At 55.3% G+C, this 26084-nt stretch overlaps 2 protein-coding genes across 2 annotated transcripts; one reads left to right on the top strand and one right to left on the bottom strand.

Annotated features, from left to right (window-relative positions):
• Nucleotides 1-3162: 3162 nt before the first annotated feature.
• Nucleotides 3163-18857, bottom strand: LOC147086604 (ubiquilin-4-like). The gene is made up of 2 exons (XM_085978369.1): nucleotides 18672-18857; nucleotides 3163-3342 (listed from the first exon to the last, which is right to left on the bottom strand). Exons 1-2 carry the CDS (start codon nucleotides 18768-18770, stop codon nucleotides 3187-3189), a joined length of 255 nt encoding a protein of 84 aa, XP_085834495.1. The 5' UTR covers nucleotides 18771-18857; the 3' UTR covers nucleotides 3163-3186.
• A 1084-nt stretch (nucleotides 18858-19941) lies between these two features.
• LOC147086603 (transmembrane protein 60-like) lies at nucleotides 19942-22975 on the top strand. The gene has a single exon (XM_085978740.1). The coding sequence runs from the start codon at nucleotides 20784-20786 to the stop codon at nucleotides 21180-21182; it is 399 nt and encodes a 132-aa protein (XP_085834866.1). The 5' UTR covers nucleotides 19942-20783; the 3' UTR covers nucleotides 21183-22975.
• The last annotated feature ends 3109 nt before the right edge of the window (nucleotides 22976-26084 follow it).

The following is a 26084-nucleotide window of genomic DNA, read 5'->3' as shown; positions in this document are numbered from 1 at the left end:
GGGAGGGAAGCGAGGAGGGGGAGGGGAGGGAAGCGAGGAGGGGGAGGGGAGGGAAGCGAGGAGGGGGAGGGGAGGGAAGCGAGGAGGGGGAGGGGAGGGAAGCGAGGAGAGGGGAGGGGAGGGAAGCGAGGAGGGGGAGGGGAGGGAAGCGAGGAGGGGGAGGGGAGGGAAGCGAGGAGGGGGAGGGGAGGGAAGCGAGGAGGGGGAGGGGAGGGGAAGCGAGGAGGGGGAGGGGAGGGAAGCGAGGAGGGGGAGGGGAGGGAAGCGAGGAGGGGGAGGGGAGGGAAGCGAGGAGGGGGAGGGGAGGGAAGCGAGGAGGGGGAGGGGAGGGAAGCGAGGAGGGGGAGGGGAGGGAAGCGAGGAGGGGGAGGGGAGGGAAGCGAGGAGGGGGAGGGGAGGGAAGCGAGGAGGGGGAGGGGAGGGAAGCGAGGAGGGGGAGGGGAGGGAAGCGAGGAGGGGGAGGGGAGGGAAGCGAGGAGGGGGAGGGGAGGGAAGCGAGGAGGGGGAGGGGAGGGAAGCGAGGAGGGGGAGGGGAGGGAAGCGAGGAGGGGGAGGGGAGGGAAGCGAGGAGGGGGAGGGGAGGGAAGCGAGGAGGGGGAGGGGAGGGAAGCGAGGAGGGGGAGGGGAGGGAAGCGAGGAGGGGGAGGGGAGGGAAGCGAGGAGGGGGAGGGGAGGGAAGCGAGGAGGGGGGGAGGGAAGCGAGGAGGGGGAGGGAAGCGAGGAGGGGGAGGGGAGGAGCGAGGAGGGGGAGGGAAGCGAGGAGGGGAGGGAGGGAAGCGAGGAGGGGGAGGGAAGCGAGGAGGGGGAGGGGAGGGAAGCGAGGAGGGGGAGGGGAGGGAAGCGAGGAGGGGGAGGGGAGGGAAGCGAGGAGGGGGAGGGGAGGGAAGCGAGGAGGGGGAGGGGAGGGAAGCGAGGAGGGGGAGGGGAGGGAAGCGAGGAGGGGGAGGGGAGGGAAGCGAGGAGGGGGGGAGGGGGAGGGAAGCGAGGAGGGGGAGGGGAGGGAAGCGAGGAGGGGGAGGGGAGGGAAGCGAGGAGGGGGAGGGGAGGGAAGCGAGGAGGGGGAGGGGAGGGAAGCGAGGAGGGGGAGGGGAGGGAAGCGAGGAGGGGGAGGGGAGGGAAGCGAGGAGGGGGAGGGGAGGGAAGCGAGGAGGGGGAGGGGAGGGAAGCGAGGAGGGGGAGGGGAGGGAAGCGAGGAGGGGGAGGGGAGGGAAGCGAGGAGGGGGAGGGGAGGGAAGCGAGGAGGGGGAGGGGAGGGAAGCGAGGAGGGGGAGGGGAGGGAAGCGAGGAGGGGGAGGGGAGGGAAGCGAGGAGGGGGAGGGGAGGGAAGCGAGGAGGGGAGGGAGGGAGCGAGGGGGAGGGAGGGAAGCGAGGAGGGGGAGGGGAGGGAAGCGAGGAGGGGGAGGGGAGGGAAGCGAGGAGGGGGAGGGGAGGGAAGCGAGGAGGGGAGGGGAGGGAAGCGAGGAGGGGGAGGGGAGGGAAGCGAGGAGGGGGAGGGGAGGGAAGCGAGGAGGGGGAGGGGAGGGAAGCGAGGAGGGGGAGGGGAGGGAAGCGAGGAGGGGGAGGGGAGGGAAGCGAGGAGGGGGAGGGGAGGGAAGCGAGGAGGGGGAGGGGAGGGAAGCGAGGAGGGGGAGGGGAGGGAAGCGAGGAGGGGAGGGGAGGGAAGCGAGGAGGGGGAGGGGAGGGAGGGGAAGGCGGAGGGGGAGGGGAGGGAAGCGAGGAGGGGGAGGGGAGGGAAGCGAGGAGGGGGAGGGGAGGGAAGCGAGGAGGGGGAGGGGAGGGAAGCGAGGAGGGGGAGGGGAGGGAAGCGAGGAGGGGGAGGGGAGGGAAGCGAGGAGGGGGAGGGGAGGGAAGCGAGGAGGGGGAGGGGAGGGAAGCGAGGAGGGGGAGGGGAGGGAAGCGAGGAGGGGGAGGGGAGGGAAGCGAGGAGGGGGAGGGGAGGGAAGCGAGGAGGGGGAGGGGAGGGAAGCGAGGAGGGGGAGGGAGCTGTATTGTGATGGAGGACAAATAGCATAGGCTGGGTTTGCAGCCTCACACACCAAATACTTAAGAAAAAGATTAAGAATAAGTAATAGGAGCAGGAGTTGGCCACACGGCCCCTCGAGCCTGCTCCGCCATTCAATACGATCATGGCTGACCTTCTATCTCATCTCCACTTTCCTGCTCGATCCCCATATCCATTGATTCCCTTAGGATCCAAAAATCTCTCGATCTCAGCCTTGAATATACTCAACGACTGAGCCTCCACAGCCCTCTGGGGCAGAGAATTCCAAAGATTCACCGCCCTCGGAGTGAAGAAATTCCTCCTCATCTCAGTCCTGAATGGCCGACCCCTTATCCTGAGACTGTGACCCCTGGTTCTAGACTCTCCAGCCAGGGGGAAACAGCCTCTCAGCATCTACCCTGTCAATCCCCCTCAGAATCTTGTATGTTTCAATGAGATCACCTCTCATTCTTCTCAACTCCAGAGAGTATCGGCCCAGTCTACTCAATCTCTCCTCATAGGACAGCCCTCTCATCCCAGGACAACCCTCTCTTCCCAGGAATCAATTGAAGTCAGCCTGACCATGTGGATATCAAACACTTCCCCACAGATGGGATGTGGAGGTTTGGGTTGGGAGGGTAGAAGAGGACAGGGAGAGGGAGAGCGGGGGGGGGGGGGGGGGGGACAGTCAGTTTGAGGGACACATCTTGTTGTAGACTGTTGGGATCACGCTGCACACTCGCACTACCTGTCACATAACACAGAGTTCTACACTTTCTTTGGAGAAGGTCGAGGGAAAGCAAAGGAAGGAGAGGAAATCGATTACGATAGGGCACACACGTCCCGTTCACAAACCGTGCTCAAGTCGCCATTTTTCTTTACGCTTTTGTGTGACGTCTTTACCATTGCCAATTGCTAGGTCAACATTTCCCATCCATTTTTGCTGCGTCAACCGTCACAGTGTCGTTGCTGGCTCTTGCCACTAGGTGGCGCTGTGGGGCAGGCTCCGCGAGGCTCTGAACTCCGCCGTTGTCGGGTACAATAAAAGAACCGTGTACTCATCAACTGACAGTGGGCAACTGACTCGATACACACGACACAAGCAGCCCAATCGTATCGCTGCCTCCGTGTTATCGCGGACGGGGGGGGGGGGGGGGGGAGCCAACGCGCGGTTCTTGGGATCTCGCCCAGAGAAGCGAAAGCTCTTACCTCTGGGCTGTCTTTATTACCAGGTGCACGGTGAGGCCGTCCTTGATGCCGTGCTGGCTGAGCGTATCGCCATCCTTCAGGATCTTCCCGGCAAAAATGAGGACCAGCTGCTCCTGCTTGGCTTTGAACCGTTTGGAGATTTCATCTTTGAACTAAACGGGAGGGCAGCAAAGTACAACGGCGAGATTACAACGGTGCCAGTTCGCCCCCAAACGATCAGCAAGTCTTTAACCACACAGGCACGTTCTGACTTTCAGCCTTGGCCGGACTGGCCGATTCTAGGCCAAGCTGGCAGCTAAAACAGCTTGCCCGTGGACCCCTGGGTTAGGAAAGGATGGGTGGCGGAGGACGCCTTTAAATAGGATAAACCGCGCACACGGTTTTTTTTGTATGGGCCGCGCACCCAAAAAAAAATTCAAGGGAACATTGCCTGCCCAGTGGCCCTTTCACGTCCTCAGAACGTTTACAGCCTACATGTACACAGCAAGCAGCAATGTGATAACGACCAGATCATCTGTTATTTAGTGATGTTGATTGAGGGATAAATATTGGCCCCAGGACACCGGGGAGAACTCCCCCTGCTCTTCTTCCAATAGTGACCGTGGGATCTTTGAGAGTAGATGGGGCCTCGGTTTAACATCTCATTCCAAAGACAGCACCTCCGACAGTGCGGCGCTCCCTCAGTGCGCGCTCCCTCAGTACTGCACCTCCGACAGTGCGCGCTCCCTCAGTACTGCACCTCCGACAGTTCGGCGCTCCCTCAGTACCGCCCCTCCGGCAGTGCGGCGGTTCCTCAGTACTGCCCCTCCGACAGTGCAGCGCTCCCTCAGTACTGCCCCGACAGTGCGGCGCTCCCTCAGCACCGCCCCTCCGACAGTGCGGCGCTCCCTCAGTACTGCCCCTCCGACAGTGCGGCACTCCCTCAGTACTGCCCCTCCGACAGTGCAGCGCTCCCTCAGTACTGCCCCGACAGTGCGGCGCTCCCTCAGTACTGCCCCTCCGACAGTGCGGCGCTCCCTCAGTACTGCCCCTCCGACAGTGCGGCACTCCCTCAGTACTGCCCCTCCGACAGTGCAGCGCTCCCTCAGTACTGCCCCGACAGTGCGGCGCTCCCTCAGTACTGCCCCTCCGACAGTGCGGCCCTCCCTCAGTACTGCCCCTCCGACAGTGCGGCGCTCCCTCAGCACCGCCCCTCCGACAGTGCGGTGCTCCCTCAGTACTGCCCCTCCGACAGTGCGGCGCTCCCTCAGTACTGCCCCTCCGACAGTGCAGCGCTCCCTCAGTACTGCCCCGACAGTGCGGCGCTCCCTCAGCACCGCCCCTCCGACAGTGCGGCGCTCCCTCAGTACTGGCACTGGGAGTGTCGGCCTGGATTACGGGCTCCTGATTATGACTCAGAGGCACGAGTGCTACCCACTGAGCCACGGCTGACACCCAAGGAGTGTGTGTGGAGGGGGAAAAGGATCCAGTAATGGAAATGCACCGAGAGGGGATAGAGAAAGCGAGGCTGTGACGTTTGCGTGTTTAAATGGCTATCAGGTACTCGTCGACAGGGATCCCAGGTGAAGCATGCCCACTGGAGTGAGGGAACAAAGGACGGGCGGTACCCGTTCAACCGTACTCCAGCAAGCAGCTGATTCAGTTGTTTGGGGGGGGGGGGGGGGGGGCGGGGCGGGGGGGGGGAAGAGAAAATTGACAAGTAAATACACATAAAAGACACCGAGTTGCTGGAGGGTCGCTCCGGGCGTTCGAAGTCCTCTAGCGCTTTACCCAAACGGTCAAGCTTCATGTGCGAGACCTGGTGGTGCTGGCAGGCTATTCAACTGTGGGGGGCCCGACAGCCGAGCCTGAACCTGCCCACATACACTTTAATTCTCCGCTCCACTCCCACCTCTCTGTTCTCGGCCTCCTACACGGTTCCAATGAAGCTCAACGTAAGCTCGAGGAACAGCACCTCATCTTTCGATAAGGCACTTTACAAGCTTCTGGACTCAACATAGAGTTCAACAATTTCAGACCATAACATTGAATATAGGAGCAGGAGTAGGCCATTCGGCCCCTTGAGCCTGCTCCGCCATTCAATGAGATCATGGTTGATCATCCAAATTCAGTACCCTGTCCCTGCCTTCTCCCCATATCCCTTGATCCCTTTAGCCTTAAGAAACATATCCAACTCCTTCTTGAATATATTTAATGAATTGGCCTCAACTGCCTTCTGTGGTAGAGAATTCCACAGGTTCACCACTCTCTGGGTGAAGAAATTCCTCCTCATCTCTGTCCTAAATGGCTTACCCCTTATCCTTAGACTGTGACCCCTGGTTCTGGACTCCCCGTTATCGGGAACATCCTTCCTGCATCTAGTCTGTCTAGTCCTGTTAGAATTTTATACGTTTCAATGAGATAACCTCGGCCCCTATATTTTCAGATGGCTGGTGTTGATGATTCTGCTAGTCCCATTTACACCTCCTCTAGAGCCATCTTTTGTTTCGTAACTTGTCCCATTAGCATCTCCTTCTGCCTTGCACCATCATCCCTTTTGTCTTTTAATCTCTCCTGCCTTCCATCCTATCACAGACCTTCCCTTCTGTTCTTTCCTCCCCTCCCCCCTTTCCCTGCCCCCGCACTTGCTTAAAGCCTTTAACTTTTTCCAGTTCTGACGAAGGGCCATCGACCTGATACGTTAACCCGGTTTCTCTCTCCACAGATGCTGCCTGGCCTGCTGAGTGTTTCCAGCAATTTGTTTTTTTTTATTAACATTAGAGGCTACTGGAAAGCCAATGGGATTGAGACCAGAGTTGATTTTCCCCGCCCCAGGGCATTTGTAACACCCTTAATTGCTGCCCCAGGTTAAGATCCCTGAACTCAGTGCTACGCTGTAGGGTACAGGCATAAAGTCAGGAAGCACTTCTTCACAGGGTGGAAATCTGGAACACTCTCCCCCAAAAAGCTGTTGAGGTTGGGGGTCAATTGAAAATTTCAAAACTGATAACATTTTTATTCGGCACAGCGATTGAGGTGTACGGAACCAAGGCGGGTAGATCACAGAATCCCCACAGTGCAGATAGAGGCCATTTCGGCCCATCGAGCCTGCACCGACACATATCCCACCCGATCCCCGTAACCCCACGTATTTAATCCCCCTAACACTAAGGGTCAATTTATCATAGCCAATCAACCTAACCCGCACATCTTTGGACTGTGGGAGGAAACCGGAGCACCCGGAGGAAACCCACGCAAACACGGGGAGAATGTGCAAACTCCACACAGACAGTCGCCCGAGGCCGGATTCGAACCCGGGTCCCTGGCGCTGTGAAGCAACAGTGCTAACCACTATGCCACCGTGCCCCCCGATGGGAGTTATGATACAGATCAGCCATGATCTGATAGAATGGCGGAACAGGCTTGGTGCTGAATGGCCTCCTCCTGTTCCTGTGTTCCTTTCAAAAGGTTACTTTCCATCATGCAAGTGTGCTTTCATCTCGATCACTTCTTATTGAGTCAGCTGTGGCTCAGTTGGTAACACACTCGCCTGAGTCGGAAGGTTGGGGGTTCGAGTCCCACTCCAGGGACTTGAGCACATAAATCTAGGCCGACACTCCCAGTGCAGTGCTGAGGGAGCGCCGCATTGTTGGAGGTGCTGTCTTTCGGATGAGATGTTAAACTGAGGCCCCGTCTGCTCTCAGGAGAAACATAGACGATAGGAGCAGGAGTAGGCCATTCGGCCCCTCGAGCCTGCCCCGCCATTCAATGAGATCATGGCTGATCGTCCAAATTCAGTCCCCTGTCCCTGCCTTCTCCCCATATCCCTTGATCCCTTTAGCCTTAAGAAATATATCTAACTCCTTCTTGAATATATTTAATGAATTGGCCTCAACTGCCTTCTGTGGTAGAGAATTCCACAGGTTCACCACTCTCTGGGTGAAGAAATTCCTCCTCATCTCAGTCCTAAATGGCTTACCCCTTATCCTTAGACTGTGACCCCTGGTTCTGGACTCCCCGGCCATCAGGAACATCCGTCCAGCATCTAGTCTGTCTAGTCCTGTTAGAATTTTATAAGTTTCAATGAGATCCCCTCTCATCCTTCTAAACTCCAGCAAGTACAAGCCCAATCGACCCAATCTCTCCTCATACGTCATTCCTGCCATCCCAGGTATCAGCCTGGTGAATCTTCGCTGCACTCCCTCCATGGCAAGAATATCCTTCCTCACATAAGGCGACCAAAACTGCGCACAATACTCAAGATGTGATCTCACCAAGGCCCTGTACAACTGCATCAGGACATCCTTGCTCCTGTACTCGAACCCTCTCGCTACGAAGGCCAACATACCATTTGCCTTCTTAACCGCCTGCTGCACCTGCATGCTTACCTTCAGCGACTGGTGCACAAGGACACCCAGGTCTCGTTGCACTTCCCCTTCTCCCAATCTATTGCCGTTCAGATAATAATCTGCCTTCCTGTTTTTGCCACCGAAGTGGATAACCTCGCATTTATCCACATTATACTGCATTTGCCAAATCGCCCAACCTGTCCAAATCATACTGGAGTTTCTCGGCATCCTCCTCACAGCACACACGCCCACCCAGCTTTGTGTCGTGGACGTAAGAGATCCCATGCCACTATTCGAAGAGCAGGGAGAGTTCTCCCCGGTGTCCTGGCCAATATTTATCCGTCAATCAACATAACAAAAACAGATGATCCGGTCATTATCACATTGCTGTTTGTGGGAGCTTGCTGTGCACAAATTGGCTGCCGCATTTCCTACATTACAACAGTGACCACACTTCAAAAAGTACTTCATTGGCTGTAAAGCGCTTTGGGACGTCCTGAGGTGGTGAAAGGTGCTGGAGAAATGCAAGTCTGTCTTTCTTTTCTTTAAGGGGTCTCGATGTCTACTCCTGGGAGACCACCTGCGGAGCGGTACAGAGCGCGTCCACGGGGTGGACCAGCTCAGGTCCCCAGATGAAGGGGGCAGCTATGGAAAGCTCCCTGGATGAAGACACGGGTAGGGGCAAGGCACTTTTTAAACCACGGTTCCCACGGAGGAAGCCCCCCCTTGCGTGCGTGCCCACGTCGGTCGAGGATAGGGTCGACGCCAGTTGCAATGCCGCCCCCTCCTTGCGCTCCAGGAAGGATGGCCACTCGGGTGAGGCACTAGGGGGGCGGTCGGTGTCCGTAGAGCCACACCCGGGCACTGGTCCGCACTTTTGGGAGAGGAGAAAAATGGGGTGGGGGTAGCAGAAGGCAGAAAATCAGATTCCACAGCGCCACAGTCGGGCGAGACGGCAGGCCCGTCATTTTGCCAAGGACAGGAAACTCTATTATCCGGCACCCAACGGGACCGGCGTGGTGCCGGTTTATCAAAAAGTCCGGATTACAGAGAGGTATAGTTAAAAGGTACGAGAGCGCCGTACACAGCAACAAATCCAGGCTTCCCTGTTGCTTAGCAACATGTGCAGGAACTCCGGCCACAGCCCAAGCGTCCCTGTTGCTTAGCAACAAGTGCACGAACCCCAGTTACACAGCCGCAGATCCAGGAACGGCCACTAATATGAAGTAAAACTTACCTGAACCTACTCCTGAATTTTGCTGGTTAACAGAGATTTCTGGTTATTTAGGTGCCGGTTAATTCCTGTAACAAGATTCAAAATCTTTCGACCTCTGCTCACTTCTAGGCTTCGCGACACCGCGAGCAGGAGCTCAAGGAACCGACGCATTACCTCGGACATTTCCCAACATCACCAATCAATCGGCACACTCCAGCTTTTAGAGGACCGACGACCCTGAGCAAGGCACGGACGGGTTTGCCACCCGCTCTTTGCTGTCGGGAGTCTGCGTAATTCAGAGAGGGGGCTGGCGTCGAGAAACCGTTGCACAAGGGGTGGACAACGGCAACCTGGGTGCGGCAATGGAGGGCCGCTGGAACCGCAGCCCAGCACAAGACTGTAGTGGGAACAACTGGCTGTACAGCAGATTAGTCACATCCAAGTTCAGGCAAACCGAGTGACGCAAGCAAACTACTGGCCACCTGGTCTAAGCGTTAAACAAAGCTTTAATCAACTGCTTTTCAAAATGGAGGTCTGGTTGTGTCCTTCACTAGTTCCTGTTAAGAATGTCCTGCGCAAGCTGGGCCCGTGCCCGAGTATTTATACTCTCCCTGGACAGCGCCACCCGTAGGCCGCCCAGTATTATTTCATAAGTCTTTCCTTTACGAATGACTGATTCATGTCACCGAGTGCAAGAGGCACTGAGCTTTCGGGCTTACGGTATGTGTCTAGGTGATAAAAGACGTCAAAACTGGGCAGGGCTCAACAGCCTCTGGCCCGTTGATGCCACTCCCACATCATCCACACTTCCGCGCTTTAGTCCTTCGACACAACCGTGCCCCGGCAACTTTCGCTCTCCGGCAACTTCACCTTCCCTCGACACTGCAAATGATTTATTCATTGACGGGGCGAGGGCGTCGCTGGCAAGGCCGGCATTTATTGCCCGTCCCTCACTGCCCTCAAGGTGGTGGTGGCGAGCCGCTGTAGTCTAGAGTTATACAGCACAGAAAGAGGCCCTTCGGCCCATCGTGTCCGCGCCGGCCATCAAGCCCGGTCTAATCTAATCCCATTTTCCAGCACTTGGTCCGTAGCCTTGTATGCTATGGCGTTTCAAGTGCTCGTCTAAATGCTTCTTGAATGTTGTGAGGGTTCCTGCCTCTACCACCCTTTCAGGCAGTGAGTTCCAGATTCCAACCACCCTCTGGGTGAAAAAGTTTTTCCTCAAATCCCCTCTAAACCTCCTGCCCCTTACCTTGAAACTATGCCCCCTGGTTATTGACCCCTCTACTAAAGGGGAAAAGTTCCTTTCTATCTACCCTATCTATGCCCCTCATAATTTTGTACACCTCAATCAGGTCCCCCCTCAGCCTTCTCTGCTCTAAGGAAAACAACCCCAGCCTGTCCAGTCTCTCTTCATAGCTGAAGCCGCAGTAGTTTTTTTGTTATGACCGAGTGGCTCGCGAGGCCCATTTCAGAGGACAGTTAAGAGTCAACCACGTTGGGTGTGGGAGTGGAATCAAGTATCAGCCAGACCGGGCAAGGACGGCAGATTTCCTCCCCTAAAGGGACATTAGTAAACCAGATGGGTTTTTAATGACAATCCCGATAGTTTCACCATTACTGACACAGGAAACACTTTTTTATCCGGCACCGACGTGGTGCCGGTTGATCAAAAAGTCCGGATTACAGAGAGGTATACTTACAAAGGTACGAGAGCCCCGTACACGGCCACAGATCCAGGAGTCCCTGTTGCATGGCAACAGGTGCAGGAACCCCGGTTACACGGCCACAGAGCAGGGAGGTTATGATGGAGCTGTACAAAACGCTGGTGAGGCCACAGCTGGAGTACTGTGTGCAGTTCTGGTCGCCTCACTATAGGAAGGATGTGATTGCTTTGGAGAGGGTGCAGAGAAGATTCACCAGGATGTTACCTGGGATGGAGCGCCTCAGCTATGAAGAGAGGCTGGACAGGCTGGAGTTGTTTTCCTTGGAGCAGAGAAGGCTGAGGGGGGACCTGATTGAGGTGTACAAAATAATGAGGGGCATAGATAGGGTAGATAAAGAGGAACTTTTCCCCTTAGTGGGGGGGTCAATAACAAGGGGGCATAGATTCAGGGTAAGGGGCAGGAGATTTAGAGGGGATTTGAGGAGGAACTTTTTCACCCAGAGGGTGGTTGGAATGTGGAACTCAATGCCTGAAAGGGTGGTGGAGGCAGGAACCCTCACAACATTCAAGAAGCATTTGGATGAGCACTTGAAATGCCATTGCATACAAGGCTATGGACCAAATGCTGGAAAATGGGATTAGACTGGACAGGGATGGATGGGCGGCGCAGACACGATGGGCCGAAGGGCCTCTTTCTGTGCTGTAAAACTCTATGACTCTAACCCCGGTTACACGGCCACAGATCCAGGAGTCCCTGTTGCATGGCAACAGGTGCAGGAACCCCGGTTACAGGGCCACAGATCCAGGAGTCCCTGTTGCATAGCAACAGGTGCAGGAACCCCGGTTACAGGGCCACAGATCCAGGAGTCCCTGTTGCATAGCAACAGGTGCAGGAACCCCGGTTACACGGCCACAGATCCAGGCGTCCCTGTTGCATGGCAACAGGTGCAGGAACCCCGGTTACAGGGCCACAGATCCAGGCGTCCCTGTTGCATGGCAACAGGTGCAGGAACCCCGGTTACAGGGCCACAGATCCAGGCGTCCCTGTTGCATGGCAACAGGTGCAGGAACCTCGGTTACAGGGCCACAGATCCAGGCGTCCCTGTTGCATGGCAACAGGTGCAGGAACCCCGGTTACACGGCCACAGATCCAGGAGTCCCTGTTGCATAGCAACAGGTGCAGGAACCCCGGTTACAGGGCCACAGATCCAGGAGTCCCTGTTGCATGGCAACAGGTGCAGGAACCCCGGTTACAGGGTATGGTAAACCACTGTTTGTATTCCTGTTTGTATTCCACTGTGTACATGCCTGGACATGCCTCGGCTGACTCCTCCCACAGGTCCTAGTATAAAGGTGACTGCTCCCCAGCCCTTTGTATCCTGGACCGGTCGACCACTCGAGGCAGACCTCCATTCTGTTGTTAATAAAAGCCTTTAGTTACTCTTCTAACTCTCAGTCTTTTATGAGTAATTGATAGCGCATCACAGGGCCACAGATCCAGGCGTCCCTGTTGCATGGCAACAAGTGCAGGAACCCCGGTTACAGGGCCACAGATCCAGGCGTCCCTGTTGCATGGCAACAGGTGCAGGAACCCCGGTTACACGGCAACAGGTGCAGGAACCCCGGTTACACGGCCACAGATCCAGGAACCCCGGTTACACGGCCACAGATCCAGGAACCCCGGTTACACGGCCACAGATCCAGGAACCCCGGTTACACGGCCACAGATCCAGGAACCCCGGTTACACGGCCACAGATCCAGGAACCCCGGTTACACGGCCACAGATCCAGGAACCCCGGTTACACGGCCACTAATATGAAGTAAAACGTACCTGAACCTACTCCTGAATTTTGCCGGTTAAGAGATTTTTCCGGTTATCTAGGTGCCTCTACTAGCTTTTAATTCCAGATTTTATTTAATTAACTGAATTTAAATTCCCCAGCTGGTGGGATTTGAAGTCACGTTTCCGGATCATTAATCCTCTGGATTACTAGTCCAGTAACATAACCACTATAATTGGAGCATCACAGCACTCCTCGTATGCAAAGGTATCAAAGCCAGCATGGTTAAACACCCACTGCTCCAAACAACCTCTACTGAGATGGTAGGATAGCCAGTCATTACATGGACACTGCACAATAATGTCTTTGATCGTCACACCCGTGGGCTGACAGGACTGTTATATATAACTGCTTATAAACTTTCGAGCACAGTAGGCAATAAATGCAACCTATATTAAGGGTACAATCCTAAAGTGGGTGCACGAACAGAGAGACCTGGGGGTATATGTGCACAAATCATTGAAGGTGGCAGGGCAGGTTGAGAAAGCGGTTAATAAAAGCGCACGGGATCCTGGGCTTCATGAGTAGAGGTACAGAGTACAAAAGCAAGGAAGTTATGATGAACTTTTATAAAACACTGGTCCGGCCTCAACTGGAGTATTGTGTCCAATTCTGGGCACCGCACTTTAGGAAGGCTGTGAAGGCCTTAGAGAGGGTGCAAAGGAGATTTACAAGAATGGTTCCAGGGATGAGGGACTTCAGTGACGTGGATAGACGTGAGAAGCTGGGGTTGTTCTCCTCGGAGCAGAGAAGGTGGAGAGGAGATTTGATCGAGGTGTTCAGAATCATGAGGGGTCTGGACTGAGTAGATGGAGAGAAACTGTTCCCATTGGCGGAAGGGTTGAGAACCAGAGGACACAGATTTAAGGCGATTGGAAGAAGAACCAAAGGCGACGTGAGGAAAAACTTTTTTTACGCAGCGAGTGGTGAGGATCTGGAATGCGCTGCCCGAGAGGGTGGTGGAAGCAGACTCAATCGCGGCTTTCAAAAGGGAGTTGGATAAGTACCTGAAGGAAAACAATTTGCAGGGTTACGGGGAAAGGGCGGGGGAGTGGGGCTAACTGAAGCGCTCTTGCAGAGAGCCGGCACGGGCTCGACGGGCCGAATGGCCTCCTTCTGTGCTGTAACCATTCCATGATTAAGGAAGGGGCCATCAACAGCGAGCGATAGATTAACTCTGTACCAGCACAATGCGATTTACAGTATCGACATCACAAAGGAACCGACAGCGTGCGGCATGCAGTCTCTGCATTTGATCATCTCTCCTAACCCTACGAGACCTCTACGCTCTGAAGCACCGCGGGAGGTTTGCCATGGAGGCAACTGTGCTGTTACTTTCGGTTGAGGAACGAGACCCCCTCCACCACCCCTCGGTAAACACCTCCAAGTGCAATATACAAGCCCCTCCGAAACCAAAGGGAATGTCATTTCATTCAGAATCCACCCTTTCACCCGCCCCCCCCGCAGGCCGCTTATCCTGTCCTTTGGGCAGGCGTAGGCAGCAACATTCAGCCACAGGCAGCAACATTCAGCCACAGACATGAATCCAGAGGAACGATGCACGAGTCTGCTGTCACCCCCTCTCACAGAAAGATCTTACATTTATACAGTGCCTTTGCCAAAATGCTTTACAGCCAATGAAGTACGGCATGAAGTGTGGTCACTGTTGTAATGTGGGAAACGTGGCAGCCAATTTGCGCACAGCAAACTCCCACAAACAGCAATGCGAGAATGACCAGATCATCTGTTGTTACTTCCAATATTGGCCGTGGGATCTTTTACATCCACCCGAGAGCAGACTCAGTTTAACGTTTGACAGTGCGGCGCTCCCTCAGTACCGCCCCTCCGACAGTGCGGCGCTCCCTCAGTACCGCCCCTCCGACAGTGCGGCGCTCCCTCAGTACCGCCCCTCCGACAGTGCGGCGCTCCCTCAGTACCGCCCCTCCGACAGTGCGGCGCTCCCTCAGTACTGCCCCTCCGACAGTGCGGCGCTCCCTCAGTACCGCCCCTCCTACAGTGCGGCGCTCCCTCAGTACCGCCCCTCCGACAGTGCGGTGCTCCCTCAGTACCGCCCCTCCGACAGTGCGGCGCTCCCTCAGTGCTGCCCCTCCGACAGTGCGGCGCTCCCTCAGTGCTGCCCCTCCGACAGTGCGGCGCTCCCTCAGTACCGCCCCTCCGACAGTGCGGCGCTCCCTCAGTACCGCCCCTCCGACAGTGCGGCGCTCCCTCAGTACCGCCCCTCCGACAGTGCGGCGCTCCCTCAGTACCGCCCCTCCGACAGTGCGGCGCTCCCTCAGTACCGCCCCTCCGACAGTGCGGCGCGCCCTCAGTACCGCCCCTCCGACAGTGCGGCGCTCCCTCAGTACCGCCCCTCCGACAGTGCGGCGCGCCCTCAGTACCGCCCCTCCGACAGTGCGGCGCGCCCTCAGTACCGCCCCCTCCGACAGTGCGGCGCTCCCTCAGTACCGCCCCTCCGACAGTGCGGCGCGCCCTCAGTACCGCCCCTCCGACAGTGCGGCGCTCCCTCAGTACCGCCCCTCCGACAGTGCGGCGCTCCCTCAGTACCGCCCCTCCGACAGTGCGGCGCTCCCTCAGTACCGCCCCTCCGACAGTGCGGCGCTCCCTCAGTACCGCCCCTCCGACAGTGCGGCGCTCCCTCAGTACCGCCCCTCCGACAGTGCGGCGCGCCCTCAGTACCGCCCCTCCGACAGTGCGGCGCTCCCTCAGTACCGCCCCTCCGACAGTGCGGCGCTCCCTCAGTACCGCCCCTCCGACAGTGCGGCGCTCCCTCAGTACCGCCCCTCCGACAGTGCGGCGCTCCCTCAGTACTGCCCCTCCGACAGTGCGGCGCTCCCTCAGTACCGCCCCTCCGACAGTGCGGCGCTCCCTCAGTACTGCCCCTCCGACAGTGCGGCGCGCCCTCAGTACCGCCCCTCCGACAGTGCGGCGCGCCCTCAGTACCACCGCTCCGACTGTGCTGCAACCATTCGATTCTTTGATTTTTAAATCTACGAGCTCGCGTTATTGACCCACTTGCCAGAGAGGGAATAGCTATTCCCTATTGACTCCTTCAACAGCTCCAGAGACTCAAAGCAGAGTCAATCAACAGAGGAGAGTCGAGTCCAGGCCAGGTAATAATGAGCAGTCCCGGAGATGGAGTGCGAGGCACAGACAATCATTGAAATTTACAGCAAAGGTGGAGGCCATTCGGCCCACCGCGTCTGTGTTATCTGAAAAATGGCTCTCCAGCCTAATCCCACTTTCCAGCTCTTGGTCCGTAGCCCTGTAGGTTACGGCACTTCAAGAGCATATCCAAGTCCTTTTTAAATGCGATGAGGGTTTCTGCCTCTCCCACCCTTTCAGGCAGTGAGTTTCAGACCCCCACCACCCTCTGGGTGAAAACAGTTCTCAACTCCCCTCTAATCCTTCTCCCAATTACTTTCAATCTCTGCCCCCTGGTTATTGACCTCTCTGCTAAGGGAAATCGGTCCTCCCTCTCCACTCGATCTCAGCCCCTTGTAATTTTATACACCTCAATTAAATCTCCCCTCAGCCTCCTCTGTTCCCAGTGAAACAACCCCAGCCTCTCCAATCTTTCCTCAAAGCTAAAAGTCTCCAGTCCTGGCAACATCCTGGTAAATCTCCTCTGTACCCTCTCTAGTGCAATCAGAAGAGTCAGAAGGTTGTTGTTTCGAGCCCTATTCCAGAGACTCGAGTCCCATAATCCAGGCCGACACTCCCAGTGCGGCACGGAGGGGCAGTACTGAGGGAGCGCCGCACTGTCGGAGGGGCGGTACGGAGGGAGCGCCGCACTGTCGGAGGGGCGGTACTGAGGGAGCGCCGCACTGTCGGAGGGGCGGTACTGAGGGAGCGCCGCACTGTCGGAGGGGCGGTACTGAGGGAGCGCCGCACTGTCGGAGGGGCGGTACTGAGGGAGCGCCGCACTGTCGGAGGGGCGGTACTGAGGGAGCGCCGCACTGTCGGAGGGGCGGTACTGAGGGAGCGCCGCACTGTCGGAGGGGCGGTACTGAGGGAGCGCCGCACTGTCGGAGGGGCGGTACTGAGGGAGCGCCGCACTGTCGGAGGGGCGGTACTGAGGGAGCGCCGCACTGTCGGAGGGGCGGTACTGAGGGAGCGCCGCACTGTCGGAGGTGCCGTCTTTCGGATGAGACGTTAAACCGAGGCCCCGTCTGCCCTCTCGGGTGGATGTAAAAGATCCCACGGCCACTATTGGAAGAAGAGCAGGGGGGAGTTCTCCCCGGTGTCCTGGGGCCAATATTTATCCCTCAACCAACATCACTAAAAACAGATGATCTGGTCATTATCACATTGCTGTTTGTGGGAGCTTGCTGTGTGATTTCTTTTCCAGATCCTGACAATTCTCCAGGTGAAAAATTTCTCACCTCCCCTCTGGATCTTTTCCCGATGATTTTAAATCTATGACCTCTGGCAATTGATCTATTTACTTTATCAAAACCTCGAAAGGCTAAAGCCTGAGAATCAAGAGAGCCCAGCCAGGTAATAAGGTGCAGTCCTAGGGATGGGAGAACAGAACCACCCCAAAATTTGGTGTAATAGATGTGATGTTAATATCTATATTATTGAAGTTATTTCAGCTGATATATTTGGTGTTAATTAATGTCTATATTATTGAAGTTATTTCACACCTGATATATTTGATGTTAATATCTATATTAATTGTAGTTATTTCACCTGATATATTGGGTGTTAATATCTATATTATTGAAGTTATTTCACCCGATATATTTGGTGTTAATATCTATATTATTGTAGTTATTTCACCTGTTATATTTGGTGTTAATATCTATATTAGTGATGTTATTTCACCTGATATATTTGGTGTTAATATCTATATTATTGAAGTTATTTCACCTGTTATATTTGGTGTTAATATCTATATTATTGAAGTTATTTCACCTGATATATTTGGTGTTAATATCTATATTATTGAAGTTATTTCACCTGATATATTGGGTGTTAATATCTATATTACTGAAGTTATTTCACCTGCTATATTTGGTGTTAATATCTATATTATTGAAGTTATTTCACCTGTTATATTTGGTGTTAACGTCTATATTATTGAAGTTATTTCACATCTGATGTATTTGATGTTAATATCTATATTATTGAAGTTATTTCACATCTGATGTATTTGATGTTAATATCTATATTATTGAAGTTATTTCACCTGATATATTGGGTGTTAATATCTATATTATTGTAGTTATTTCACCTGATATATTGGGTGTTAATATCTATATTATTGTAGTTATTTCACCTGATATATTGGGTGTTAATATCTATATTATTGTAGTTATTTCACCTGATATATTTGATGTTAATATTTATATTATTGAAGTTATTTCACCTGATATATTGGGTGTTAATATCTATATTACTGAAGTTATTTCACCTGCTATATTTGATGTTAATAATATCTATATTATTGAAGTTATTTCACTAATATATTTGGTGTTAATAATATCTATATTATTGAAGTTATTTCACCTGATATACTTGATGTTAATATGTATATTACTGAAGTTATTTCACACATGATATTTGATGTTACTATCTATATTATTGAAGTTATTTCACCAATATATTTGGTGTTAATAATATCTATATTATTGAAGTTATTTCACTAATATATTTGGTGTTAATAATATCTATATTATTGAAGTTATTTCACACCTGATATATTTGGTGTTAATATCTATTTTATTGAAGTTATTTCACACCTGATCTATTTGATGTTAATAGCTATATTATTGAAGTTATTTCACATCTGATATATTTGATGTTAATATCTATATTATTGAAGTTATTTCACATCTGATATATTTGATGTTAATATCTATATTATTGAAGTTATTATTTTACACCTGATATATTGGGTGTTAATATTTATATTATTGAAGTTATTTCTCACCTGATATATTTGATGTTAATATCTATATTATTGAAGTTATTTCACACCTGATGTATTTGGTGTTAATATCTATATTATTGAAGTTATTTCACCTGATATATTTGGTGTTAATATCTATATTATTGAAGTTATTATTTTACACCTGATATATTGGGTGTTAAGCTCTATATTATTGTAGTTATTTCTCACCTGATATATTTGATGTTAATATCTATATTATTGATGAAGTTATTGCACCTGATATATTGGGTGTTAATATCTATATTATTGTAGTTATTTCCCATGTGAATGTGTGGTGCGGGGAGATTGGGCAATGGGCCTCCCCCCACACTCACTCACTCACTCACAGACACACAGGCCTGGGCCTGGAGCCGGGGGGTAGAGTCGGGAGAGGGGTGACTAGGCCTCAGGCTTCCCCCGGCTCCAAGTGTCTCCCTCACACGCCGTTTCCCCGCCCGGCTCGCCCTCCTCACCTCCCGCACCGACGCCTCCTCCTCCACCGCGAACTCCTCGCGGTCCTTGGGCGTCTTCACCGTCACTCTGATCCGCCGCTTTGCAGAACCTTCCGCCATCGCCGCCCCACCGACCGCCCGACTCACTCACCGACTGACTGACTGGGCCCGCGCACTGCCCGCCGGGAGCCCCCCCGGCCCCGCCCACAACACCCAACCAACCGCGCTGGGCCTGCGCGCGCATCCCCGCTCCCAGCCCCGCCCACAACACCCAACCAACCGCGCTGGGCCTGCGCGCGCATTCCCGGCCCCGCCCACAACACCAGGGCACTTGGCCTGCGCGCGCATCCCCGCTCCCACCCACAACACCAAGGCGCTGTGTCTGCGCGCGCATCCCCGCTCCCGGCCCCGCCCACAACACCCAACCAACCGCGCTGGGCCTGCGCGCGCATCCCCGCTCCCGGCCCCGCCCATAACATCAAACCACCCGGCTCTGGGCCTGCGCGCGCATCCCGCTCCCGGCCCCGCCCACAGCCCTCAACCAACCGCGCTGGGCCTGCGCGCGCTGCCCGGCCCCGCCCACAACACCAAACCGCCCGGCTCTGGGCCTGCGCGCGCATCCCCACTCCCGCCCACAACACCAAGGCTCTGGGCCTGCGCGCGCATCCCCGCTCCCGGCCCCGCCCACAACTTCCAAACCAACGCCAACCCAGGGCCTGCGCGCGCATCTCAGCCGACCCCCCCCCCCTGTTCCCTACAGGCCCCAACCACCCACCGCGTCCCCGAGCCCCGCCCACCCACTCAACGAAGGCCGGTCCTGGGCCTGCGCGCGCATCGCCGCCGACCCAGGCTCCGCCCACCCAGCCCTGTGAATGCGCGGGCATCTGGCCGACACAGGCCCTCCTCCGCGTCCATTCCCCCACACACAACCCCGCCCCCCGCCACCCGCCACCGCCGACCCAGGCCCCGCCCACTCATCCATTCTGCGCGCGCAACCTTCCGGCCCGGGCCCCGCCCTCACACCCCAGCTTGCACGCACACCCAGGGCCTGCGAGCGCAACCTCCAGGCCAAGGCCCCGCCCTCACACACTCCAGCCCCGCCCCCACACCCAGGGCCTGCGCGCGCAACCTCCAGGCACAGGCCCCGCCCTCACACACTCCAGCCCCGCCCCCACACCCAGGCACTGCGCGCGCAGCCACTCGGCTCCGGCACCGCCCCCATCCACCCCCCCCCCGCACACACTGAGAGAAAGATAGCCAACTGAACTAAAAATAAATTCCACTCCAAACCCCCAGCTCCTCACAACGATCCCTCTCATTCACACCCGCCAAAGCGACAAAAAATGACATCTTTTTGAAACGCCCTTGCTGTCGAGCAGATTGAAGTTCCGGGGCGGCGGTTGCTAAGGCGGGGGTTCCGGGTCAGGGCTGGTTGCTAGGGGCCGGGTTGGGGCCTAGTTGCCTTTCCCTCTCTGTTCAGCCTGCAGCTCAGTCTATTCCTCCTCCCACCCCCACCCTTCCTGTCTCAAGTCACTTGGCGAGGGGCTGGGTTTTATTGTTTTTTTAAAACTTAGAAGCCTGTACTGTGTTTTTGTTTGTGCATTGTTTCTAAACTAATAAACAATCTCTAGCCTCCAGGGGCCTGGCCCAAAGTCCACATCCACTTCCCTCCTCCTCCTCCCAGCACCAGGAGCCTGTGGCTGCTGGAGCTGCTCAGCCCGGAAAGGAGGGTGTTCAAGTGGCCCCTCTGGCTGCCCTCCTGGGGTTGGCACACCCCGACCTCGAGGACCTCGCCTGTCGGATTGGCTTTCCCCGACCGCCGGACTTAATTGGATCTCCCCGACCCCCCATCGCAGAACCGACAGATCACAACAACAACCGCCGCCGTCTCGTGACTTCGTTTGGCGAGCATCCGGCTGGCGAGTCTTCGTCCGCTCCGCCCTTGGTGTTGATGGTCGCCGTCTCTCCGAAACTCTACGTCAGCACCTCGGAGGAGGGATAATGGGACAGAAGCGCGGTCGCAGCTGCCCCTGAACGCCCGAGGCCGTTTTTTGGGGAACCGTAGAGGAGGCCGCCCCCCCACCGCCGTCAGACGGAGAAGAATACGGCGCCCGGTCGGAACACCGCTCCTCGATGAAAATGTCACTGGCGCAGAGGGTCCTGCTGACTTGGCTCTTCGCCCTGCTCTTCCTCATCATCCTGGTGCTGAAGCTGGACGAGACGCTGGGCTGGAACTGGTTCCTCATCTTCATCCCGCTCTGGATCTTTGACACGGTGCTGCTGGTCATGCTGATCATCAAGATCATCGGGCGCTGCAAGTCCGGCTACGACCGGGACAGCGGCAAGGTCCGGCGCAAGGTGTGGTACCTGTGCGCCATGCTGCTGAAGCTGGGCTTCCTCCTGGCGCTGTGCGCCCACCTCGAGCACTACGCCAACATGAAGCTCTCCTGCGTCCTGATCCCGCTCTGGCTCTTGCTCCTGGGGGCCATCGGGGACATGGGCTACAGCACGTTCTCTGCCAGGCCGGAGTGACGGAAGCCAGCGTCGTTTTCAGGCTGAACGGGCGGAGAAAGGTCCGATGTACTTCAGTTGGCACTTAAAAGACTCTCGGCGCTTGCTTCTCTCGACTGCTTGTACGTTAAGGCTGATGTTGTAGTGAGCCACATGGACCAGAAGGACCCAGGTCCTGTCCCCGACATGTGCTGAGTTAGGGGGTGGGGTTGGAAAAAATAGTAGCTGCTTGATAACCCCAGCCACCCCACTCCATAGCACGCTTGCCTGGGATAGGACGGGATTGGCTGTGATGCCCCGTGTAGTTGAATAGCCTGCCAGTGCACCGCTGTCCAGCTTTATGCATGAAGAGCGGTGACTTGGGCGTGCGACCAGACGGCACTCAGGATTCACAGACTCTGGTCAGGCCTTGGCTGGTTCCCTATGTAGTCGTCTGCAAAATACATTAAAAATCTTTCTTCTGCATGCAATTCTTTCCCATTATAAATATAGGAATTTGATAATGTAAATATAAAAGTTAGGCCAGGAGCTGTGGCTTCAAAATGGGGTCTGATGTCCATCTGCACACCTTGTTCCGATTATTCACTCTCCCTCTCTGTCTCTCTCTCTCTCTGTCTCTGTCTGTCTGTCTCTCTCTCTCTCTCTCTCTGTCTCTCTGTCTCTGTCTCTCTCTCTGTGTCTGTCTCTCTCTCTGTGTCTGTCTCTCTCTCTCTTTTCTCTGTCTCTCTCTTTTCTCTCTCTTTCTCTCCTCTCTGTCTCTCTCTTTTCTCTCTCTGTCTCTCTCTTTTCTCTGTCTCTCTCTTTCTCTCTCTTTTCTCTCTCTCTGTCTCTCTCTCTTTTCTCTCTCTCTCTCTCTCTCTCTCTCTCTCTCTCTCACACACCCCACCTCACCTAAAGCCTACACGTGATCTGGACTAAAACAGAAAATGCTGGGAACTCGCGGCAGGTCAGGCAGCATCTGTGGAGAGAGAAACAGAGTAAACGTTTCAGTTCGATGACCTTCCGTCAGAACTCCCTTGATCTGGACTCTATGCAATGCCACAAGAGATCCTAAGGAAGGAGATACTTGCCTTGGAGGCGGTGCAACGAAGGTTCACTAGATTGATTCCTGGGATGAGAGCGCTGTCCTATGATGAGAGATTGAGTAGAATGGGCCGATACTCTCTGGAGTTTAGAAGAATGAGAGGTGATCTCATTGAAACATACAAGATTCTGAGGGGGATTGACAGGGTAGAAGCTGAGAGGATGTTTCCCCCTGGCTGGGGAGTCTAGAACCAGGGGTCACAGTCTCAGGATAAGGGGTCGGCCATTTCGGACTGAGATGAGGAGGAATTTCTTCACTCAGAGGGCGGTGAATCTTTGGAATTCTCTGCCCCAGAGGGCTGTGGAGGCTCAGTCCTCGAGTATATTCAAGGCTGAGATCGATAGATTTTGGGATTCTAGGGGAATCGAGGGATCGGGCGGGAAAGTAGAGATGAGGTCGATGATCAGCCGTGATTTTATAAAATGGCGGAGCAGGCTCGAGGGGCCGAATGGCCGACTCCTGCTCCTAATTCTTATGTTCTTACGTTTTTATTTAGTAATTGTTAACTTAGGCTTCAACTCATTTTTCTTGAGTTAAATGCACAAAAATATTGACTCTTTTTAATTGAGTGGCTGTTACAAGGGCGATGAGTACACTGGGCAGCCTGGTGTGTGGAGTTACTATTCTCTGTTATCCTGCACTCTCTGTTCTGATGGTGTTGGCCCCAGGTTTAACTGGAGAGTTTATGGCTAAAATGCTAGAAACTCATATTAAATATAACACATGTAAACGGCTTGTGCAGTGTTTTTTTCGGAGTACTTGCGCTCTGGTGGGTGGGGCGCAGGGCTGGTTTTCATTCTCCGCGCCCCTTTTGAGCTCCCGATCTCGGTCCAACGGACATTGAGAACAAGGCAGGCCCACGAGTCGAGAGGTCCAGGAGGGAGGGGAGAGAAAGAGTACAGAATTTAGCGAGCAGGACAAATTATCGCATGAGACATGTTGTACGGGATTCACAGCAGCTCTTGGCTTGTGAAAGAATTAATAAAGAAAGACTTGCATTTCTCCAGCGCCTTTCACAGCCCCAGGACGTCCCAAAGCGCTTTACAGCCAATTAAGTACTTTTGGAGTGTATTCACTAATGTAGGAAACGTGGCAGCCAATTTGCGCACAGTAAGCTCCCACAAACAGCAATGCGATAATGACCAGATCATCTGTTTTTAGTGATGTTGGTTGAGGGATAAATATTGGCCCCAGGACACCGGGGAGAACTCCCCCCTGCTCTTCTTCCAATAGTGGCCGTGGGATCTTTTACATCCACCTGAGAGGGCAGACGGGGCCTCGGTTTGACGTCTCATCCGAAAGACGGCACATCCGACAGTGCGGCACTCCCTCAGTACTGCCCCTCCGACAGTGCGGCGCTCCCTTAGTACCGCCCCTCCGACAGTGCGGCGCTCCCTCAGTACCGCCCCTCCGACAGTGCAGCGCTCCCTCAGTACCGCCCCTCCGACAGTGCGGCGCTCCCTCAGTACCGCCCCTCCGACAGTGCGGCGCTCCCTCAGTACCGCCCCACCGACAGTGCGGCGCTCCCTCAGTACCGCCCCTCCGACAGTGCGGCGCTCCCTCAGTACCGCCCCTCCGACAGTGCGGCACTCCCTCAGTACCGCCCCTCCGACAGTGCGGCGCTCCCTCAGTACCGCCCCTCCGACAGTGCGGCACACCCTCAGTACCGCCCCTCCGACAGTGCGGCGCTCCCTCAGTACCGCCCCTCCGACAGTGCGGCGCTCCCTCAGTACCGCCCCTCCGACAGTGCGGCGCTCCCTCAGTACCGCCCCTCCGACAGTGCGGCGCTCCCTCAGTACCGCCCCTCCGACAGTGCGGCGCTCCCTCAGTACTGCCCCTCCGACAGTGCGGCGCCCCCTCAGTACTGCCCCTCCGACAGTGCGACGCTCCCTCAGTACTGCCCCTCCGACAGTGCGGCGCTCCCTCAGTACTGCCCCTCCGACAGTGCGGCGCTCCCTCAGTACTGCCCCTCCGACAGTGCGGCGCTCCCTCAGTACTGCCCCTCCGACAGTGCGGCGCTCCCTCAGTACTGCCCCTCCGACAGTGCGGCGCTCCCTCAGTACTGCCCCTCCGACAGTGCGACGCTCTCTCAGTACTGCCCCTCCGACAGTGCGGCGCTCCCTCAGTACCGCCCCTCCGACAGTGCGGTGCTCCCTCAGTACCGCCCCTCCGACAGTGCGGCGCTCCCTCAGTACTGCCTCTCCGACAGTGCGGCGCTCCCTCAGTACCGCCCCTCCGATAGTGCGGCGCTCCCTCAGTACTGCCCCTCCGACAGTGCGGCGCTCCCTCAGTACTGCCCCTCCGACAGTGCGGCGCTCCCTCAGTACTGCCCCTCCGACAGTGCGGCGCTCCCTCAGTACTGCCCCTCCGACAGTGCGGCGCTCCCTCAGTACCGCCCCTCCGACAGTGCGGCGCTCCCTCAGTACTGCCCCTCCGACAGTGCGGCGCTCCCTCAGTACCGCCCCTCCGACAGTGCGGCGCTCCCTCAGTACTGCCCCTCCGACAGTGCGGCGCTCCCTCAGTACTGCCCCTCCGACAGTGCGGCGCTCCCTCAGTACTGCCCCTCCGACAGTGCGACGCTCCCTCAGTACTGGCACTGGGAGTGTCGGCTAAGATTTTGTGCTCAAGTCCCTGGAGTGGGACTTGAACGCACGACCTGCCATTACATTGGAAGATGGAGGCTCCACTCTATTTACGATCTATTGACTTTCAATTAAACCGTCCCTTCTAGTTGAATTACATCAATTAGCCATCATTTTATTAAAAGCAGGAGGGAAATGTCGTCATAGACACTCGGCATTTTTAAAATATGGTGGAAATTCAGTGCTCCTAAGTATTGAAACCGAGTTGAATTCTGATAGGGCATCATTCTGGTGGTCGCAGTTTGGGAACCAATGCCATGTTGGGCGGCCATGTTGTCTCCTTGGAGAGCGACGCTCCATCGCAACACGGGTCGGCCATTGAAGAACGAACTGAGGAGAAATTTCTTCACTCGGAGGGCGGTGAATCTTTGGAATTCTCTACCCCAGAGGGCTGTGGAGGCTCAGTCGTCGAGTATATTCAAGGCCGAGATCGAGAGACTTTTGGACTCGAGGGGAATCGAGGGATATGGGGATTAGGCGGGAAAGAGGAGTTGAGGTCGAAGATCAGCCAGGATCTTATTGAATGGGCTCGAGGGGCCGAATGGCCGACTCCTGCTCCTAATTCTTATGTCCTTAACAGACATGCATTTTTGTCACACGTTGACTGCACCCGCACCCAGGGGCTGTGGTCAGAATACGCAGCAAACGCAGTCCAGCGTAGAAACTTGCATCTCTATAGCGCCTTCCCCGTCCTCTGGACGTCCCAATGCGCTTCGCGGCCGATGAAGTACGGTCGCTGGCGTTTCGCGCACTGGGGCAGGAGCGGACAGGCGGTTGGGCGGTTCTTCTTTTCCCAGGGGGCAGCGAGCCGCTGGTGCGGTGCCGACTGGGGCCACGAGCGCATCGTATCGAAGGTAAGTGTCTCTATAGAGAACACCGAGTCCGTGTGATCCTCAGGTGATGGAAACCAGAGGAGGGGGAGTCGGAGATTTTCTGCGGCCTAGAGGAGTCCGTTTTCCATATGTACACTGTAGGGGTTGTTGGTTGGGTGGTCAGTTTGGCCCGGGCCTGACCCAGTGGACGTTTTCGAGGCGTCCCCACACTCCCACTCAGTTCTGACACTGGGATCCTACCAGGCAGCTGATGCGCAGAATAACAAGCTCGAGACAGACAAGCAGGTGAAAGGTTCAAATAATAACGGTTTTATTGAGAGAAAAATAAAACAAAACAAGCAAGCAGAGAAATTAATTGGTTCAA

This window comes from Somniosus microcephalus, unplaced genomic scaffold, assembly GCF_052327205.1.
Source record: "Somniosus microcephalus isolate GS21.2 unplaced genomic scaffold, FLI_Smic_1.0 unresolved_chr7, whole genome shotgun sequence".
NCBI lineage: Eukaryota > Metazoa > Chordata > Chondrichthyes > Squaliformes > Somniosidae > Somniosus > Somniosus microcephalus.
This window is presented reverse-complemented; position numbering and strand designations above follow the sequence as displayed.